This window comes from Larus michahellis, chromosome 2 (genome assembly GCF_964199755.1).
Source record: "Larus michahellis chromosome 2, bLarMic1.1, whole genome shotgun sequence".
In the NCBI taxonomy this organism is placed as follows: Eukaryota; Metazoa; Chordata; class Aves; order Charadriiformes; family Laridae; genus Larus; species Larus michahellis.
The window spans coordinates 137,580,209-137,601,775 of NC_133897.1; the positions used below are offsets into that span (position 1 = coordinate 137,580,209).

The 21,567-nt window shown below is 46.3% G+C and overlaps 1 protein-coding gene across 1 annotated transcript; it reads right to left on the reverse strand.

Moving 5' to 3' along the window:
* Positions 1 to 12,231: 12,231 nt before the first annotated feature.
* On the reverse strand, positions 12,232 to 17,014 carry HEY1 (hes related family bHLH transcription factor with YRPW motif 1). Its single transcript, XM_074577322.1, has 5 exons — positions 16,649 to 17,014; positions 16,419 to 16,494; positions 16,249 to 16,332; positions 16,054 to 16,135; positions 12,232 to 15,261 (listed from the first exon to the last, which is right to left on the reverse strand). Exons 1-5 carry the CDS (start codon positions 16,855 to 16,857, stop codon positions 14,678 to 14,680), a joined length of 1,035 nt encoding a protein of 344 aa, XP_074433423.1. The 5' UTR covers positions 16,858 to 17,014; the 3' UTR covers positions 12,232 to 14,677.
* Between the last annotated feature and the right edge of the window lie 4,553 nt (positions 17,015 to 21,567).

Below are 21,567 nucleotides of genomic sequence, written 5' to 3' on the forward strand. Positions count from 1 at the left end.
AGGTAACACATCATTTTGAGTGTTTGGACCTCATCAATTCATGTGCGCTTCTTAAAACAGCCCAGTGCTTACCCTGTGGAAACCTGTTTAAGTCACACACAAGGAATTGCACCGAATCCAATACTTGTTGTCAAACTGAAGAAGTGTTTTACTTTGTGAAGAATTAACTTTGCCTTTCAAAAACCAGATGTGGACCTGCAAAATTACTTCAGGATAAGTTTCTTTCCTTTTCTTTCCCATTAATCACAATCTGATTTACTTAAAAGAGTATTATTTAAAAGTATTATTTAAAATTATTTAAATTATTTATTTATATTATTTAAAAAATATAAAAAAAATATTATTTAATCTGATTTACTTAAAAGACTATTAAAAGAGAATGGATTATAATGAAACGGCTGTGGCATTCTGACTATATATGGAATTCTTTAACTGGGCATCACTAGTAAGTGCTGCGAATGTTTTGTATTACATTAGCATTTAATTGGTTTTAATCATTCATGTTTTCATCCCTGAGAGAATGCTGAATGAATTTTTGGTGTTGAAATGTTATCTGTTTTTATTATCCTAAAGAGAAACCTATGGTGCTGTAACAGTCACAAATAAATACATCCTCAAAGTAAAATCTTTTTAGTTATAGATTTAAACCTTTGTCTTTTGACCATACTTTAAAAAAAAAAAAAAACCACCACAGTTCAAAATTAACTGTAAACTTGTAAACTCCATAGAAAATGATAAAATAGCACTTAAGAGGTGTGGTCATTCATTTCATCTTTGCACAGCTAATAAAGGATCTGACCTCAATATTCACTAATACCAACACAAATTTGTTCCACAATGTCAGTAAATGTTGAATCAGGCTCCAAATAGATCACTTAAAACCTCACAGTTGAAAAGCTGAGTCATTGTAAAAAGGAAACATTTAGAGTCACTTGAGTAAATAAGAAAAGGCACATACTACGACCCTTCAGATAACATCCTCTTTTTATCTAGATTCCATGGCACAATTTTCCCTAAAATGGAAAGTACGTTGCTCTCGATCTAAAACTATGGCAGTCATTTATTCATTCATCACATGTGCCCAAATAGTACCTGACTGAAACCTGCAAACTGAAAAAAGCAGTATCAGCAAAGGAAATACTGTCTTTGGCTTCCTACAAAGAAAGAAAAAGTTACCTGGTTAAGTACCTGTGACCCCATGTGGGACTCAGCTCAGGAGCTGCATCCCTCCATTCAGATGAACTTTCTGGTTGGGCTACCTGCCTACCTTCCTGCTTGCCAGAGCTCTCATGAGTTTATCAAACCTTGTCACGCTATTAATGAAGCCATCAGAATAGTAGGTTTGGTACAAGACATACAAACAATAACAGACTCTACACCTCAACAAAGGACCTACGTGGCATGTATTAAGGGCAAGTCCTCGTGTGCTGGATGCAGGCAACACTGGTCTCATGTTGACAGCAAGAAGATGTGCACGGAGGAGCTTGTCTGCTTTACCATAACTCCCAGCGACAAACCAACCTATCCTCAAAGTAATAAGTCAGGCCACATCCCTGTACATCCTGTTTAATTACCCCATCATGTTAGGTGCTAAACCTAAAGTCAAGGACATGTTATATAGGTTGTAGTAAGGCATCTGTGAAGATGACTGTAAAGATTACTTGTATCTATTCTAATCCATCCTGAAGAGGAGTTTCTTTATCAACCCTTTTGGAGAGAGATGTAAATGATAGAACATTTATGCTCACTTGATTTAATGATATATGTGTTTGGGCGTGCTCCCAGTGGACTGTCAGCCAGAACATTAGAGGGAACCAGAAGAAACTGCTAGGAGTAGGAGAACTCAATAGTGACCCCACATCATTTAGGATTGTTTAGGATTTTGGCAGGGTACCCGAAGTGAGCCCAGCACCATGCAGGAGCTGAATGAAGGAAGAACCTGGTTCATCCCAGTAACTGACCTTTGCTCAATGACTGACCTTTGAGCAAAGCCACTGGTAGTTGCGTGTACCAGAGCAGGCCTGAAGTAAAGATAACAACAATTGATGCCTGGTGATGACAGTTAAAACCAGAGTCCTAAAACATATATCTGTTGAACAGAGCCAAGCAAATCATGAGCTGGTGCCTCTGATCAAAGGCCACCAAGCAAGAACTGCAGCATTCCTTGGCATGTTCAGGAGATCTCATAGCTATTTTTGACAACTACCATGCAGTGGCCAGACAATATGTTCTGCAGATAGGCAGATGATCACGTCTTGTTGCCAAAAAGCTTTAAGAGATTTACTCTCTTAAAGAGATCCACAGTATTTCTAAATTTTCTCACAGACAGTGGCATCTCAGCAGAGGGTAAGCTGCGACAAAGTGTCCAGCAGGTGATGGGGAACTTCAGCTCACTTCTTAAAAGGTAGAGCTTATGCTGCTGTTTTGACCAATTCAGGGGGCACCTTGAAGCCATCCCTAGGCCCAGAGGAAGGATCGTGTCAGACCATGAAGGTGCCGTTGTCACGGATGAAATCTGTTTCTGGGCACAGACATGCTGTTTTGCAGTGCGTCTCAGGCAACCAGTGCAAACATAAATCTGTTCAAATTTGAGGGGTGCTTTATACAGAGCTGAAGCCCCTTTGAGTAACACTCTTCCATCAGCAGAAAATAAATCATGTGGATATTATGCCGATTGAGCACCCCTTTTAGCATTTTCAAACACAATGTCATGTAGGAGAATGCCAGAGAAGTAGTGAGAAAACAAAAGAAACTACAAGCCAGGGTCTTGCAAGTCTCCAGTGGAAATTGTTTTCATGTCAAATGACATAAGCGTCAAACATGAGTCACTGCTGCCACTTCTCCCTGCCCAGAAGAGGGAAATGTATACTCCCTGGTCAAGGCAGAGCAGGACAGGATGATAGATATTGTGCAGTTTGACTCCAGTGCAAATGAGCTGTTAGGGTTTAATAAAGGTATCTCTCTATAATGCACATTGCATTTCCATAGCACTCCAGGAAGGACTGGAAACTCAGCCTTCCAGCCAGTGTGAGTTTACCAACATTTCAGCGACAGAAAGCAATACTCTTGGAAAGCTCTCCTGAACCGCTGCCCGCATTTGGTAGCTGTGGTGACTAATACAAAGCTGTTGTTTTAAAAACACCATTGGAACAAGAAAACCATAGTTCTGCTTCATTTTCCTCCCCGATTTTAAGCCAAGTACTAGCAATGACTGACAGTTTGAAGTAAAGAAAAGTTTAGGTTGGGGTGGTATTATTTAGACATGAAAAAGATGAAGCACCTGCAAAAGTGTGTACACACTAAGACGCCTTTTCTTTTTGAGAGCATAGTCTTATGTAAAAGGGGCTGCTTAAACTAAAAGCAAAGTGGGCTGATCCTCAGCCGTTGCAATATTTTGAGCTAAGCTCCACCAGATCACAAATGCCAGGAATCTGGCCTATTGTCCGCCTTTCAACCCCACTTTAATGTCCGTGAGGTTTGCCTTCAGTTCACCCAAGTTTAGTGTACTACAGTAACTCAGTCAACAGAGGGAAGTAGATGGCAAACATTCCCTCCCAGAAGCATGGGCTTACTTTCTAGCAGTTTAGCGACATGAGAGGTGTCACAGATGCAAATCCTCCGGCCAGCACCGCTGCACTTTGCCATCAGGTTTCATCCCTAGTCCAGGCATCACTGCCTCTTAAAAGTCAAAGCGACTTGGTTTATTTTCGATACCAACAGTGTACGTGGTTTGAATTGTGTCTCACTTCTTCAACAATTTGTCCAGAATGAAGCATCTGTTTGGAAAATAAAGGTTAACACTGGTCCTTCCCTGCTCATTTGGATGCCTTAGAGGTGTGTGTGTCATCCCTTGCACATGATGCGTAGGCTGGGTTATCTGTGAGATCATAGAAAGTTCAGGGGGCAGGAGGGAGGATCTGCAGTGATGCCTGCAACTGCTGTTACTTTTTAGGTATGCTTGTGTATGTGAGCCTGCGGGACTCCGACAGTTCAGTGTGCCCACCACATTCCACTTTTCAGACTGGGCCTCACAGTACTATTTTCTCATTTTTTAATAACAATTAATTCAAACCTATTAATAGTGACTGTTTCACCAGAGCATAAATATAACCTCTCATCTGGAATAGGCATTTGCAGGAGTGTAATGCTCTTGCTCCAGAGATGCCAGTACAGCTCCAGAGCAGAAAGATATTTTCTGACACTAGATTATTTTCTGTAAGGGATCTCTCAGTGCTCAGTGGCATTGAAATTATTATTTTGCAGTTTTGACCATGTAACCCTTAATCCCACAGGTCGCAGGAAGAAACGGCAGTCTTGGGCTGCAACAGGGACCTCATCCGCTGAAGGCCATGAAGGCAGCAGAGTGAAACTTGTAACTGTTACCCATTGTGCCGAGCCTCTGCACAGCTGTGGGTTTTTTTGGTTGGTTGGTTTGGGATTTTTTAAGGAAATCCTCCTTCCCTTGTGCTCTACATGTTAGAACTGAGCCCAGCCACAGTTGCTGGCTTTAGAGGGACAGGAAGGAAAACCAAGGGGAGTCAGCCCACAGCACCCCAACCTGGAGAAAGCCACAGAGACATCAGGAGACAATACAGGCTATAAAGTCCTCTGCTGGAACAAAAGCACCCTCATTGCACTCTCATTCTCTTTTAAATCAACAGAGCTGTAAAAGTTATTTCTATAGGCGTCTATTTTCTCTCTCTCATAAAATTGTGAGAAAGTGTTTCCCAAACAGCTCCATCGCTATTGTGCAGCCAAGACCCCCGCCCCAAACGGTGCTCCTTCGCTCCCATGGGCCACGCTGCTGAATACAGCAATCGCTCTGCTGCCTCACAGCCTTCCTCCTCCGTCTTGTGAAAGCCAGAGCATAAACCAAAATTGTCCCAGAGACACTAATCTGTAATGCGTTTTCTGTACACTCCCTAAAAAGAGACTTAACCGATGTGCTTTTGTGCGTCCTCCAGAAAAGAGTTTTCCAACCTGCTCTAAGAAGATACAGTCTTTCTCTCCTTACAAAGGATTGTTCCTGGTATCAGGCAGTAGAACTAGAGAGGCAACAGAAGGGAAACAATCAATTAGTCAGGGGAAAAATTATCTACTACAGTACTGCTTGTGTCCAGGGAAGGCTGTAAGAGTACAGCTGTGTCTGCGGGAATTCAGGTTCTGGGCCACCTTGTGCAAAAGGAGTGATGTTTTATTGCCAGCTTCTCATCCAGGTAATTAAGTTCATTTCATGAATAGAGGCAGCTTCAGTCAGAATAAAGGTCCAGCCCAACTGATGGTGATGCTACCTCTCGTGTCCCAGTTACTGATGAGTCATGCAGGGTTGGTAACCACCATGACATTTCTGGCAAATGAAGAGGATTGAGAGGAGTTTCCTCCCCCTTCACACACAAGCCTTTCCTCAACCCTAACTTCTTTCCACAGTCCCAACCAGTTTCTTTTCATGCCTTTAACTCCTCCCAAAGCTGCAGTCTAATTGCCAATTTTCACCTCCAAGATATTTTTGTCACTGCGTGATTTTCCACTGGGATCCCAGCTTGCACCACATCTCTACCATGACCCAGCGCCACACTGGCAATCTGTGCCATCTCAACAGAGCCTTCAGCTGTGCAGCCCCCACCATTGCCCCCACACAGAGCTCCTCAGATGGATACTTTTCTTCCCCTTAAACCACTCTTCTCTAGATCTGGTCCACATGAAGATAACATACATGTGTTCAATTACCCTTCCCAGTTGAAGGCGTCTAAGTAACAAATCCGAGACCTTCAGCCCTACTGATGAACCCTACACATCTGAGACATCATCAGGGAAGCTGTGTCTTCAAATAATTTATTTAAGACCTAGTACATTATACACAAAAGACTGTGTTAAAAATACAATGTTGAGTTGTGAAGTCAAGCACACAAAAACACATCTAAGGGGACTATTCATTTTGCCTAAGAAATCTGTTTCTTTCCAACCACTGGCTGGATTTTCTTTCATCAGGGAGTAGTGAGGGGTCTAGTTGTTGCTGTGCTGAAATAGTTGAATGTGTTAAGAGACTTTGGAGCGTGAAATACAGTCTTATAGCTAAGGGTACTGAAGGGTACTGTGGGAACTGGATTCTTCTGGTTTTTCACTTCCATTTGCTTAAGTGCTGTAGGAGACTAGCAGAAGGCTCCCTAAAAGTTCCCAGTGCTCCTCATTGCCTGAAACTCTGACATGGGAAGTAGGTCAGTCTGACGTGAAGAAGTACTCGCCCTCTGTGGCTTCCAGAAAGTCAGGAGCAGCTGTGCTTTGAATCCAGGAACTGTTGCAGAAGTCCTGACGAAAAAAACAACCCAGTTTGAAACACTTCAGACAAGCAACTCAATCAACTATTTGATTTTCAACTTTCTGAGTCCCACCGCCCAGAACTTAGTGCTACACCTCCACAGGACACTGCAAATATCACGTAACTTTGGGGGAAGAAATGTAGTAGTGCTGAGACTCAAAAGCCCTGGGGATAGGGAGAAGGAGGCTTATTAATAACAATCTTCTCTTTAGAGTCAGGCTTTAAGATAAAAGGGGACTCAGCCTTTCCCCTGTGCCCTACTCACACCCCGGAATACGCTTAATTCTGCAACTCCTATGATCTTGGAACAAAGCGAGGCTAGATGCCGGCTACAAGTTTGGTATACAAATTTATTTTCATCATCTCTCACTGTCCCATAGGATTAACAGCAGTGTTGCAACTGTTCCTCCAGTACAAATGAGTGAGGAGCAGACACTGTTGCCAGAAAATGAAATCTGAGGTGGCACTAGCCCCTGGCAAAGTCTTCTCTAGCCTTTTTCAGTCAGTCAGACACAATTGTTAAAGGAACTTTGTTTGGGATGTGTCAAATACAATCACGTAAAAGTCTCCTTTCTGATGGGAGTTTTGGGTTATAAAAGTTAATGCAATGCAGATAGGTGAGCTGAACAGGCTGTTTCCCGATAGACTTTGATATAAAAAGTATTTCATTGTATAAAACTTGAATCACAGCTTTCTTAGCAACTGTTTGGTACAGCCTAGGTTTCTATCTCACCCAAGGCAATGAAAATAGTATGGAGGGACGGCTGCACTTCCTAGCACAGGGCCTGGCAATAAGAAGGGATTTTGAAACATTTTTTTTTTTTGCATTAGAAAGTATACAGCCAAAATGAAAGCTAAAGAATAATTTCATTATTGCTCCCTCTTTGCTTAAAAAATGCACAAAGTCAGACTGTCTGGCTAGTACATTATGAGGATACTGATGCTGTTAAAAAAAAAAAAAAAAAATAGGGCAGGGATTTTTCTACCCGGAAACCTGATGCGTCACTCCTTCAGCTTTGTCCCTGGGGGCAGACCATGGGAATTCCCAGTCTTGGCCCCCTGTGGCTCTCAGCCAGCCCTGCCATTGACGCTGTGCTTTCAGCCTCAGATGTTGCTGTGCTGCAGGGTCGGAAAATGAGGCCTCAGTCTGTTAACTGGCAGGATGAGTTCAGGCCTGAGGGGGCTGCGTAAAGAGTCCTGCAGACCTCTGTCAGCACCATGAAGAAGCCGGGAGCCTTCTCTTCTTACTTCCCAGGGAGGAGATAAAAATCAGATGAACTTTGCCTAAAACAACAATAACCCAAGGATTTTTAAAGCCCCATAAGAGATTTTGCTTTTTCAATGAGTATCATTCAGGGCTCTCAGAGCTTCATGGCTGATGGGCTGGGGGGTGGATCCGTGGGATTTCAACTCTTTCCTTTGAAACAGGCATGGATTTAACAGGTGAGGGAGTGACAACCGTTTAGCTTTAGGTCTACTATCACACCTCTTAGTGTCCTTGGCTGATGTGGTGCCCCAAATCTTGGGACGCAGTTGTGGCCACGCAGCAGTTCAGCCCCTGGCTTCAGGTGGGGGCTGCACCTGCCCCTTGCTCAACCTGTACTGGTTTATGCAGTGGAAAAGGTCTGTGCAGCTGGAGCTGTAGTACAGAGGGCCAGATCTCAGAAACCTAATGGAAGGGAAGGGTTTGTCTTCAAAAGATCTGCTCTTTCTGCTTACATGGCCTTCACAACACACCGCTGAGTAATGCACCTTACCCCTGCCCACGCCAACTTAATGGATATTTGTTTTTGTCTAACAGGTATGTGCACCATTCGCATCTCCACCTATTCCAATTCTTAACAGGGTAAAGTTTAATCATTATTATTCCTGGTGCTATTTTCGTGAAGAAAAAGAGTAATTTTGTCATTGCGTGCTCCAGAAAACATGAAAGTCTCTAAGGAGCCCAAGCTTCCTGTTACCAATGCCTTCAACTTTGCCCCACCTTTGGGAAGCACAGGCAGCTCGTGGAAGAATGTCATCCACTCTAACAATTGATTTTCTTAGGTACAATAACGTCAGACCTTTTAAATAAAAGGCTGAACCGTCTCCTTCTAAAATAATTCATCTGTTTTATGGAGTGTTGTTCTGATTATATACAATTCCCACAAGAAGGGAAGTACCTTTAAAATAAGGACTATTCAGTACTAGTACAGGATTTCCTCTTGTTGTTGATAATTTCCTCTTAACAGAAGACGCAATGAGTCCCAGAGAAATTCAAAGCAGCAATCTACAGACAGTTAGGCATCTACGTTATACAGGGAACATTGTTCAGTCACATTGATGTTTTCCTCATGAAGTAAAAAATAGATCTACCTGCTGTGTAGCATGCAAAAGAGTTCCTACAGCACACACTTCAGTTCCCATTGCTACTTTTTTAATCCCTGTCCAATCCCACAAATTTTTACATAGCCATTGCTGAACAACAACAGATGAAAATTATTCTCATTGTTTCATCTTTTGATATTGAAACTCAGCCTTTGAAATGGCCTCTCTGTAAAAGAAGAGAGGCTTGATGGTAATAAGAAGCAGTATTATCAAGTTATTACCCGCACTATCAATAGCAGATAGATAATGCAAAGCAAGTTAGCAACTCTGCATTCTCTCTACCAGACGTTCCTTATCTCAGAAGCAGGTTCCATACTCCCTTTCACCAGAAGAGCTAGATTTCCACTACTAGTTTGAACATGCACCTGCTCTACTCACCTGATGGTGAAGGAGACCTCATACCTGCGTAGACGACTAACACATACCCAAAACGACCACACCAAAACCCAGGAGCTAAGCGGCTGCACCAGCAGCTAGGTGGTAGCTGCTGATAAAGGCTGAGCCATTTGTGGAGACGGCTGCCAGTCATTAGGAGCTCATATCAGTTATCCCGATGTATCAAATTCTCTGCCCAGTTGGGTCACAAGTCCCCTCTTGTGCACAGACGGTGCTTTAATCCCTTGACCTCCTTATAGTCACTTGACCAGACTGTACAAACGCGATCAGTAAATCATGCTGTGATGCATTCTTACAGCCGGCAATAGTCCATCTGAGCCTTGGTTCCTCCCTAGCCAGCGAGATGGCCCATCAATTCGATGAAGACATTCACACGCGTTTGTTTCAGCACCCTACTGGTTTTAAATTATGTGCCTCAGTCTTCGCATGTTGCTCGCCTGATTCTGGCTTACTGAGCAAAATTATGAATACCTTCCCCACTATGAATCCTTCACACACTTGCATGCAGCTTATTTTGTCAGCTGACGCAAGATATTTCCATATCTTTGCAACAGGCAATGCGAACAATGCAACTCTTCGTTCATCTGTTCACAGCCTCAGTTTTCCTCTCATCCTGCACATCACCTTTCCTTCCTGCTCCCTGCCATTCTCTCGCAGAGTTGTTCCACCAACTTTTCTACTCCAACATCCTTTCCTCTGTGAAAGCAGCGCAAAACACAGAAACGCACGTTCTGTCAGTGTTTAACCTGTTACTACTGTCTGTGCCTAGATTCTACAGCTTACCTTGGAGAAATACAAGCCACCTGGAAAGCTCCAAGAAGCCTTTCCAATGCAGAGAGAAGAAGGTGGTCTGCAGGGGATCTCCCTGTGCTGAGGCTGCCCCAACGAACAGAAGATGTGCAGAACTGGCTCCAGCTTCCCTCCTCTTCCTTTCCAGGAGGCTTCTTCTGAAGAAGGCAGCCTGGTAAAAGATTCTGAAAAGGTCCAAATGGCGTAATGTGGTTAAGGGCTCTACAAGCAAGGCAGAATGCCCCTAGTGCTCAGCTGTTTTGAGCACTTTAGACAAGCCCCTCCTGCATTATACAGCTGTGTTACATGGTGTGTTGAAGAAAAAAGAAAAAACAGCTGGAAAAGAACCTCTGTCTATGAACTTTGCTCTGCTGGGAAGGCTTAGGCAGCCTGCACACAGCACAGGTCAAGGCAAGGCAGTTTGGTCCTCTCCTTCAAGCTGTATGAATAATTAGTAGAATTTGCTAGAGAAAAAAATGCGTGTGACTAGCTGGAATAAGTGACAACAGCATACAATACCCAAGCACTTCCTTAATAAAAGCTTTCACCAAATGAACACTTCAGACTCCCAAAAGACACCTTCAAGTATCTGTATCTTACTAGGCACTGGCATTTCAACATTTATTACTGCAGTCAAGCTAATATATTGCAAGCATGAGTCAATGCCTGCATCTTCTGGCTCCAGAAGAAAGGGAGTGTTCTAATTTTTATTTATAAGCTGGGCAAGTGGAGAGAGAGAGAGGCGTTCAGTTACAGGCAAAGCACACACTGCTCTACAAGGCCGGGTAGGCTGGTTAATACATGGACATATTCCTGCCTTGGCGTCCTGAGTCACAAGCACCACAACCCATCTCTGCAGCCTTTCATGTAAAGCCTGAGAAAAGGGCTGTGTAAATCATTTTTGTTGCCTTCCAGCATGACCTCTACGTTATTCACTGCAGGCTTCCAGCTCCCTATAGAGTACGTTACGATCCAAACTGGGAGTTTCTGGCAAGAAAGCGCTTGTGAATATGCAGGCAATATAAAACAGGAAGAAGGATTTCAGTTTATCTGTGCTCACTTGGACTTGTTTGTTGGTTGGGAGAAAAAAAAAAAAAAAAACAAAAAACCTGGCAGGCTTCCCAGCACTATGCAATAGTCTAGGAAGGCTCTTGTCACCTGGGGACTCACATGCTGATGTGTGAGTGAAGAGAGCAATAGCCAGGATTCATGGGGTTTGCAGCATGACCCTAATAAACTCTGTCATGCTACTAGTGTTAAGACGGGAGCGCCGAACAGAAACTGTCTTAAGAACTACCGACAGCTTCTTTCCAAAAGCTAAAAAATGCCACTTTGATGAGCCATTCCTTTACGCCAAAGCACAGAATGGATTTCCAAAGGTTTGTTTCTGGTTTTATGCAGTATTTACCATCCTCTTACATTTATTCTGCACTCAAATCCTTGATAAAGGAAGATAATATGAGCTTATATGAAACACCACATCATCTTACATCCCGCACAAAGCTTTAGCCTGAGGATTTCCGGACAGACACAGTTCATCCAAAGCACTTGAAGGTAGTTGGGGGGTCATGGGATCAAGTCACATATGCATTTCCTTTCTTCTCCGCCATCCCTCGGGTTAAGCTTGTGCTCCTGAATTGCTCTTTTGCAATAGGGTAAACAAGTAAATGTTCTGGGGTCAGGAGATATCTGTTGTCTATAGAAGCAAGCTTATTTTGCCTTTTCCAGTTTGTCTTTAGAAACCTAGCATCCTATAGGGAAGGAAAACGGCAGAACATCTCAGAACTGTAGTTTTTGAGAAACAACAGCATTTGTCATTCATATAAAAAATTTCCAGCTACCACTGTCTCCCAATGAAAGGAGAACAAGAACCGCCATCCCTTTTTCACAGCTGACAAAACAGATATGGTTTAAGCGATTGCCAAGCATGAGTTAGTAAGGTAGCAGCACAAGTAGTAACACAGCCCTGGATTTCCAACCCCAGTGCTTCAGGTTCTGGGACATGCTTTTCCCATGTGAGTTACTAGTTTTTGCGGCTTCCTCGAGTTCGTTCATCTCTTTCTACGATAACAATCGGATTTTGAGTCTCTAAAAATTAATATAGATTGACAGCAAAAGTTGAATAAAATTAGTACTTTTCATTAATGCCTTTGCCATTGGTAATGGAAAGAGAAGGCAGTGCATATACAGACAAACACCAGCAGCTAAACTTTTATTGCACTCTCTGCTTCTGAAGTCCATTCAAGAATAGGATAGTGGGACAAAAATAATTACAGGGGTCTTTCCACACAAAAGAGACAGCTATTTAGAGGCAGGCAAAGTCATTTGAATGTCAATGAAATAACCATTAAACGGCTGAGAAGCATTGCCATTTATTAAAAGATCTAAAGAATAGTTGCATGCACTATAGCAATCTTCTGGGTAGGAGTTGGTAATTTGGTATAAAAACCTATTAGGGACAGGACAGTGCATAATTAAACAGGACACACTGTGAAAAGGAAACAGGATTTGGAATTTTACAGCCTCTTATTTCAGGTTTCTACACGAAATACTATGCTCTATAATCTTTCCTCAACACCACCTATGTATTTCTAGCTCCCACAGTGTTTTGCGTTTCATTTCTAGCAGCGGTCTCCTACAGCCTAGGGAAGAAGGTAAAACAAGGTTACGCACTTGGATGCCCTCCCACTCTTTCCAGCCTCACGGCAATCCATCTTCCGAGAAAGCCTCTCATCAATGCCACTCCTTAATTGGCCCGAGAGCCCCTCTTTAAACAAAGCTCTCGTCTCCCACAGGGCCAAGCTCTTTCTGCTGTTCTGGCAGAGCTAAATCCAGACAAGGATGTGCCGTTTACCAACACGAGTGTACCATAAATTCCAATGCACAGGAAAGAAGTGAGGTACTTCCAGGAGAAGTTGTTGATGTTCTGCAGGTAGAGATTTGCAGGTAGGATGGACTGCATCTGCAGAATACCTATCTACCTGTAAGCTTGTCGGGTTGTTACTTCCAGAAAAAGTGTAATACCCCTCACTAACAAATACAGGGTCAGTCGGAGACCTTGGCTAGATTCTGCACTAATGCACTGAACGTGAGCTAAACCAGACCATCAGGTACAAAACTTCATTACAGAGCTATAGGACAGATAAAGACTCCATGAGTTAGACAGGAAAGGACTCCACATTTGTAAAGATGATCACTTTTTAATATTAATACAAATCAGTAAGAATGTTCGGGTGCAGTGCAGCTTTAACCTCTTCTTTAGCAGTAATCCCAGTGTCTTTGCTGTCTGCCCACACGCTGCCAGGCAAGTAAAAGTGACACGCAAAAGGCAACCTACATTTTCCTTCCCTCGACTGTTATTCTGAGGCTCCGCGGTTCTCTATGTACTCAGCTAGTGTAGCTAAGTAAGCCACAATATTTGAGAAAAAAGTAAATGCAAATGCCCACAGCAGGACCAAGTAGCAATTGTTCAACATCTCCCGTGATACGCATAGGCACAGCATTCTCCACTGATATATATCAGACAAACATGTCATTTAAAATACTTTGTTCTTTCTCCTTTATTTAGCCACAACACAAATACAAGAGCAGTCAGACCCCGTCCAGTGGAACTCACTAGATAAACCTGTTCAGATCAAGATTCTCATGAAATCAACTAAAATATACATGTATACGCACACACTCTCACACACACAAGAATGCGGCAGAGCCCTCAGAAAATGAGGAATGGCACTGAACTGCACCTAAAAGTAAAACACACCAGAAAAATCAGCCAGTTAGGATAAATCTGTTAAGCAACAAGGCTGTGCACTGAACTGGTTCCCACTGTACCATTCCATTGGCTATTTAAATACCAGCATCACTCCTTTCAGGTGCAAATTTGAAGCTCACAGAGGGAGAGAATCTGATCTCAGTTAACCCAAGAACACAGGGTGATAGAACAATTACTCTACTGTAATTCAAAGCAGAATTTGTCCCTATGAAATTACTATGCATATGACTGGCTCCTGCTGGAAGACTACTGCAGGTGACAATTTTTTTTTTTCCCTTCACTTCCCTGGTGACTAAACCCACCAACAAGACAGTGTGTAATTTGGCTTTTTCACCCTCCCCACTCTAGAGTCTGCTCTAAAGCAAACTGCTCCTTCCAGTGGAAGAAACAGTATAGCGGTTCTGAGATGTGAGTAAATGTCCACTAGGGACTAGAATAAGACCACCAATACACCAAACCACTGCAGAAGAAATAGAAATCGGGCTGTTAGATAAAGCTGATCAAGCTGGTCCATCTGATTTGTCAACGCTTTGTTCAGAAATATAAGACTCAAATATAGTTTACAAAAAGAGTAATTCTTTATAGAACATCTCAATGTCAAAACACTAACAAAAACCACGGCTTGTTAATGCTGAGAAGAGTGGTCTTGGTAAAATTAATAACTAAACTAGGCCATTGCTAACAATAGATGATATCTCTTCATAAGAAGGCAGTCTGACATACTCAGGAAAAATGAAACATTTGAAACAAACTGTTTACAAAAGTGATTTAAATGCTCAGCACAGATCTAACACAAGTGTTAACAGCCACTATTGTAATTTTATTTTTGGACAACTTCAGCAACTATTAAAAAAAACCCTGCTAATACAAAAATGTAGAAAACAAAAAGAAAAATCCAACGAGACAGTTTTTAGACAAACTTAGTTAAGGTGAAGCTGTACCTTTGTCCCTGTTATTAAGAACTTCAACTTTAAGCGTGGCATAACCCAGCTCAGCTAGGTTTGTAGGCTTCCCCACCCTTACTAAAGAGTTATTTCTTAGAAGGCTCCAATCTCAGTCCCCCAGGGTCTGTATGGTTTGCTAAGGGCTGCTGACTGCGTTGGTGTAGACGGGCTCAGCACGTTGGGGGACAGCAGATGGAAGGAGCCAAATGAAAAGGGGAACGCAGAAAGAGATGCCATGGAGGAGAGAAGAGGAGGAGTCAGTTTGGTCGTAGATGTGACCACGGGGAGCACTGGTCCAACGCTGCCATTTGGGGGCACTCTGAGTGAGGAAGTTTCAGCATGTGGGGCAGCAATTCTGGTCTGGTGGTGTGGTTCTGTGGAAGATGCTGTAGTGCTGGTATTACCGTGCCCATTTTGAGCCAGCAGCAACGGGTGAGATATGTGAGGGTGATGTCCAAAGGCACTGCCCCAAGGAATGTGTCCAATGCCAGTGTGTGCACTACTTGCTGCTTCCCGTTGAGAGGCATAGTTATTGAGATGAGACACAAGTCGAACTCGCAGAGGATCAGAGGCGTCCAGACCCTCTATAATACTAAGGTATCGAGCAACTTCGGCCAGGCACTCTCGAAACCCTAGACTCCGATAGTCCATAGCCAAAGCATGAGCATCAAAATAACCTAAGAGAAAAGAACAAAGAACGGAGTCTTAAGATGCTGTTTTCTAGTCATTGTCTACATGTAGCCTCCCCGCTCCACCCTCCCCTATAAGCATATTTCACTTGCATGTGGTTAGTATTCCCAACCATAGATTAGCTGCCAAGCTCCTTTTTCTTTTTTTCTTTTTTTTTTTGTCTAACAAGCTTTTCTTTTATATCTGTGCTGTGATGCTGCAAGTCCCAAGACCAGTCACAGACTGCCATTTTTAAACTGAAATTGCACACTGCCACTGGAGGAAAGCACTTTTGTTCTTTTCATGTTTCCCCTGTGCAAGCAAAACCACAGCGCAGTAAAATTCATTAGAAACACAAGTCCTGACTTATCAGAGGGGACTTCTGCAAGCAACGTACTTTTTTCCTAAAAGTGCATTTCACCGTTTTTGCTCATTCACTACTCATTTCAACCTGTATTTTTTTCTAGTTTCTGTTCTGAACTTTCAGAAAGTTAGAGAAACAAACATTTGACAACAAGAAAAACTTTGTGTTTTCCAAGTTGCCAAAAGCCCATTCACTTCACAGCTCTGACACATCGCTAGAGAGACTTGTGACCACCCTCCCCTAGAACAACCCGGAGCTAGCACAGTAAAATGTTTCAGCGCTAGCGATGCCACAAATCTTGTCAAGTAGAAAGTCCCAAATTCCTGACGAAACAGGAGAGAGTCCCTGTTCACTTTCTCTGAGCGCTCCCGCAGCACACCAAATGCCAGGGAATGCACTCCTCTCACAGACCTGCTGTCAGGCACCAAACTTTTACCTTTCCCTCCTGCAGTATGCAGCATTTTCAGGTGATCGACAGTCATCTGCAGGATCTCTGCTTTCTCCAGCTTGGCCGATCCCTAGGAGAGAAGGGGAAGCACGGCAGCTTTTAGGCAGAAGCAGAGGCGTTAAAGAGGGGTGACCCTTCCTCCGGGGGCAGGGGGGGCCATGCGGGTGGGTCACCGGGCGCTACCTGCTTCTCGAAGGCGCTGGGCACCAGCCTCCTCAGCTCGGACAGGCTGTTGTTGATGCGATCGCGGCGGCGCTTCTCGATGATCTAGGGCAGAAAGCGGGGGGTGAGGGTGGGGGGGTGGGGGGGTGCCGGGGCTGAGGGGAGCCGCGGCCGGGCGGGCGCTCACTCACCCCTCGGCGCCTCTTCCTGGCCAGGATCTGCGAGGTGGTGGAGGGAGACATGGAGCCCGCCGCCGAGCTCAGGTTCCTGCGGGGAGCAGCGGGACACCCGTCACCACCCCGGCGGAGGGAGGGACGGGGCTGGGGTGGGGGGGTGTCGGGGTCCCCTCGCGGGGCTGAGGGGAGGGTCGGGGGCGCGCTGGGCCGCCTTGACGGCTCCCAACCCCCGGGCCTGCGCTCACCCGTTCTCGTCCGCGCTCTCCTTCTCCACCTCCACGGCCTCGTCCAGCTCCTCGCTGTCCGACGAGCTGTACTCGGGGTGCGCCCGCTTCATGGCGGCGGCGGCGGGGAGCGGGGGGCGCGGGCGGCCGTCGGGGAGGCGGCGGGCGGCGCGCGGCAGGAGGGCGCCCAGCGCGCGGCCCGCGCCTCGCCCGGCGCCCGTCTCCCCCATGGCGTTCACACCCCGCGGGCGGGCGGGCAGCGAGCGGGCAGCGGGTAGGCAGGAGGCAGCGGGTAGGCAGGAGGCAGCGGGTAGGCAGGAGGCAGCGGGCAGGCGGCAGGCAGCCGGGCAGAGAACGCCCGCCGTCCGCCCGCCCGCCGCTCAGCACGGCCACGCGCGGCCCCCGCCGCCCCCCCATTGGCCGCCGCCGCCGGGGCGTCAGCCAATTGCCGCCGGCCGAGCGGCGGCTGGGCCCCGCCCCCTTTCTCGGCGGGGCGGTCGGGGGAGGTGCGGCCGCGCGCCGGCCGGCCGTGGGAAAGCGGCGCGCGGCAGCGGCGGGCGCCGCGTGCGGGCCCCGGCGGCGGCGGCGGCGGCGGCGGCGGGGGGGGAAGAGGGAAGGGGGGGAGGATGGGGATGGAGGCGGGGGGGCACGTCCCGGGCTGGAGAACCGGGGAATGAACAGCCCCGGAGCGCCCTCGGGGCTGTCTTCAGCCCACACGACGGGGTCCCCAGTAGCCCGAGCCCTGCTGGTTGATAACACCCCCCCGTCCCCGCACCGTGGAGGCTCATTGCCTCAGCCGAGGCCGGAGCGGTTCCTCCGGGCAGGCTGCGTGAGGAGAAGGGGAAGCCCGAGCGGGAGCAGCTTGCCCTTCTTCGGAACAAAATGAGTTAAATGGGTGGCTAAAGCCTGAAAGTGGAGGAGGCTCAAACTTAGTTTTTTTTCCTCAAACTTAGGGTTGAGGTTGTTTTTTTTCTGCAAAGGAAATCACGGCATCCCTCTCGACGGTGCCGTTCCAAATCGTAAATCTGCCGGCCAAATCCCGTCCGTGTCCCCCCCTCCTGCATCTGGGAGGTGGAAGGGGAGAAGCAGGAACAGGTTTTAAGCAGCTTGAGAGCAAATGCGCGGTGCTGTGGAGGTGCTGGCAGGGAAGAAGGGGCGACAGGAAAGGCCAGCGTTGGACGAGGTGTGCCGAGCCCCGGCTGGCACTGGCAGCGAGGATGTGCTGCTTTGCCTGGGCGCCACATTCCCCCCAAATTGCCGTGTCCCCCAGCACAAGCCCTCTTCGTTCTGCCAGCTCGCTCAGGCTGAGGTACTGGCAAAATGGGACGAGCGAGATGAGGGCGTACTCTTTGAGGTGGTTTCATAATAATTAAATTTCCATTTACATGAAGCTTTTCTACTAAGGTTCCTTTTCTAAGTTGACTCTTCTGCATTTCGCAATTGAAGGGTCTGGAGGGTAGCTCAGTTGTGCACAGTGTGACAGCAAAGAATCAACGAACCTGGGTTTCCCCATTACAAGACCCCAGAAGAGCTGCTTTCAGCCTCCCACTGGTTTAGGTAAAAGTTCCTGGCACACAGTTGCTCCAGATTTTGTGCAACTGCCCATATTTTTGCAAAAGATCTCTGGTGGGAAGGGAAATGGAAGCAAGCACCAGGCTAAAGGTAGCAAAAGAGCTGCAGTTAAGAAGATAGAAACAGTCCTGCAGCCACCTCTAAGTAGCTAACAGATGATAGAAATATTCTGTTCCCACATTACATTTTTCATAAATCTATCCTTTCTGCAGAGCTGTAATTAAGCTTGTGTCAGCACTTCTATTACATCCACCTTTCCAAACTCTGTATTTTTGTTATATCACATCTCTGCCTGTACCATTTGCTTTTAAAGGACCAAAAGCCAGGTCAGTGGAAGGCACAGTGACATTGATGCCTTTTTGGCCTGCAGACTAAACATCAGACTTCTCCCACCCAGGCACGTCTTCTTCATACTATGGGGGAAAAATACACTGTAAAAGAAATTACTTGGTGTCAACCATTCATTGCTTGTGAGTAGAGATCTGGCCACCCAGGTTCCCAGCAGTCAGATCCTGGAGCTGACCCCCATCCTTGGCTCCATGAATGACTGGGGACAGACAGTCTCCGAAGATGCTTTCGGAGCTTGTGTAGACACTGACTTCTCCGAATGACTTACAGGAACGGGCAGGTAGAGTGGAGCTGGGCCCCAGTGTGAGCAATTGCAGTTGGGAAGATAAGAAATGTTTGCCGATGTGTGGTTTCGATCCAGCACTAGGAGGAACAGAGAGCAAAACCAGCTTTAAATTACTGTTGTGCTTTTCTGGTACTGGGCAGGGCCCGATTCTCAGCGTTGGTCTAATTGCTAACCGTGGCCCAAAGTGCAGTTTTATTAGCCAGAAATTACCAACACGTTGAGACAGCACTGTCATGCACCTCTCTTGCCAGAAGGGCAGACGGGAGAGCAGCCTTTTGCTCACCAAAGTCCAAGGAAATGAAAATGACAGTGCACAAGAAGGCGGCACTTCTCAAAAGTGCTTAATTTCAGACACCACTGTTAACTTCACAGCAACGAGGCCACAAACCTTAGGAGACGACAGCCTTCTCTCCTGTCCCCTACACCGCCACGGTGCCTCCCTTCCCCCCGCCTCGCATTACAGTGTAAGAAGCCTCTTGCCTTCTGCCTGCCCACCTCTTACTGCAGCCATGCCCGTGCCTCAGCCTCCCCACCGTCCAAACATTTTTGTCCCACAGATGCACCCCACACCCTCTCCTGTCATACACACCAGCACGCTCGCCTTCCCCCCACCCCCCGACTTCCCCATCACTTCCAGGTCTGGCACAACTCCGCGTTTCCAGATGCAGGCTCCGCAGCCGCATCTGGCTGCCCCAGGGCTGGAAGCAGGAAAGGCAGGACAGTGTAAAGTCAGCACAGGGCAAAGCAGAGACTCATCTTTGAAACACTGCAGGAACTGTTGGTCACGACTGTCCCTTAGAAGGGAGTGGTGTCAGTTTTTGTGTGCACCCCCCAGCGTTTTTCTTTGTTGAATGCCTCCTACAGTGATTTCGGTGCTAGTCAAAGTCCCACTGAAAGGGAGTTGTTTATTGCCACTGCAGGCTTCCCTCCAGCAGGGACCTGCCACTGCTGACCCTTGCTCTAGTGTGTGCGCTAAATTAACTCCCATCCCCTTCCTTTAGGTCTTCTCTCCCAAGGGAGCAAGTGCTTTGAAGAGTAATCCCATCAACCTGTCACCCCGAGTCCCGGAAACTTGCCGTTACTATGGTTACAGTGCCCAATTCAACCGGTGGCTCTGGCACTCGAGTTGCAGCCAGGCAAAAACATCGAGTCCCCCCCACCCCCACCAACTCCCCCCCACCCGCCCCTGCATACATCAAGCTGCAGCATCAGCTCTGCAAGCAAGAAGTTGCTGCTCCAAATCTTGTATTTTTCTTTACTGACTTCTGGCTGAATGTGTCGATTGTTGGGTGCCACTTGGCACAGTTCAAAACTAGTTATCATGGATCAAATGGAAGTGAACGGAGCAACAGAAGAGTTTTTTAGACTTCTTGTGTGATGTGTTAGCAGTACTGTGACTGTAAAGGTGTTCTCTCAGGAGATGAACACTGAAATTCACGTCTGCATGTCTCTGAGGTCTAGATACCCCATTCAGAAGTTGGGCTTGGGTGCACTCCAAGCACAGTGGACCCAAGTTCTGCTTGTGCAGATGCCAAGAATCTTTGTGCTGCTGAAGCCAGTTCTGGTTCCATCACAACTGCATTTCGTTCAGTCTCATCAAAGTTCATTCTTCAGTGGCCTGACTCTTGGGTATGTAGGCATCTACGTGACATACTCTATCCAGGCAGCAATGTCTTGCCACAATGAGGCAGCCCAGATGGGTTTGCCTCTGCGCTGCCAGTTGCTCCTGCTTCCATTGCTGTAACCACCCCCACAGAGCATTTGCCACCATCCATGAGTCAGTATAGAGATAAATTACTGGCCATTTTTCTCATTCAGCAATATCTAAAGCCAGCTGGATGGCTTTCACCTCTGCAAACTGGCTCAATTCACCTTGTCCTTCAGTGGTTTCTGCAACTCATCGTGTAGGACTCCCCACAGCAACCTTCAACCTTCAATGTTTTCCTACAATACGATGGGACTCATTAGTGAACAGGGCATATTTCTTTTCATTTCCTGCTAATTTATTATACGGTGAGGCCTCTTCAGAATGCATCATCTCCTCCTGCAGTGATACTCTGAGATCTTTGCCTTCTGGCCAGTCCATGATCACTTCCAGAATTCCTGGGCGACTGGGGTTTCCCATTCGAGTTCGCTGTGTGATCAATGCAATCCACTTACTCCATGTAGCATCAGTTGCATGATGTGTGGTGGGGACCCTTTCTTTGAACATCCAGCCCAGCACCAGCAGTCGAGGTGCTAAGAGGAGCTATGCTTCTGTATCAACCACTTCCAAAATCAGCTTGAGCCCCTTCGTATGCTGCCAATATCTCTTTTTCTGTTGGAGTGTAGCAGGCTTTGGATCCTCTGTATCCCCAACTTCAAAATCTTAGGGGCTGACCTCAAATCTCCCCTGGTGCTTTCTGCCAGAGGTTCCAGGTAGGGCCATTCTCCTCCCGCTGCAGCATAGAGCTCTTTTAACATCTTGTCTTGCCCAGACTAGTCCAAGGGCTACCATACTGCCACTGCACAAAGCTGGAGCAACCGCTGCCGCAGAAGAATATAAACATTACACGTTCATACTCACAGGCATCTGTAGTGATGTCCAGGTTCATCAAGTCATTTCTATCTTTAAGGTGGTCAAGGATGGGGATAATTTTTACATCAAAGTCCTTACTGTAAGCAGAATGCCTCAGCTGCAACACTTCTGCACTCATTTTTTGGAAGTAGTGCATAGCTATAAATAAGTGAGACT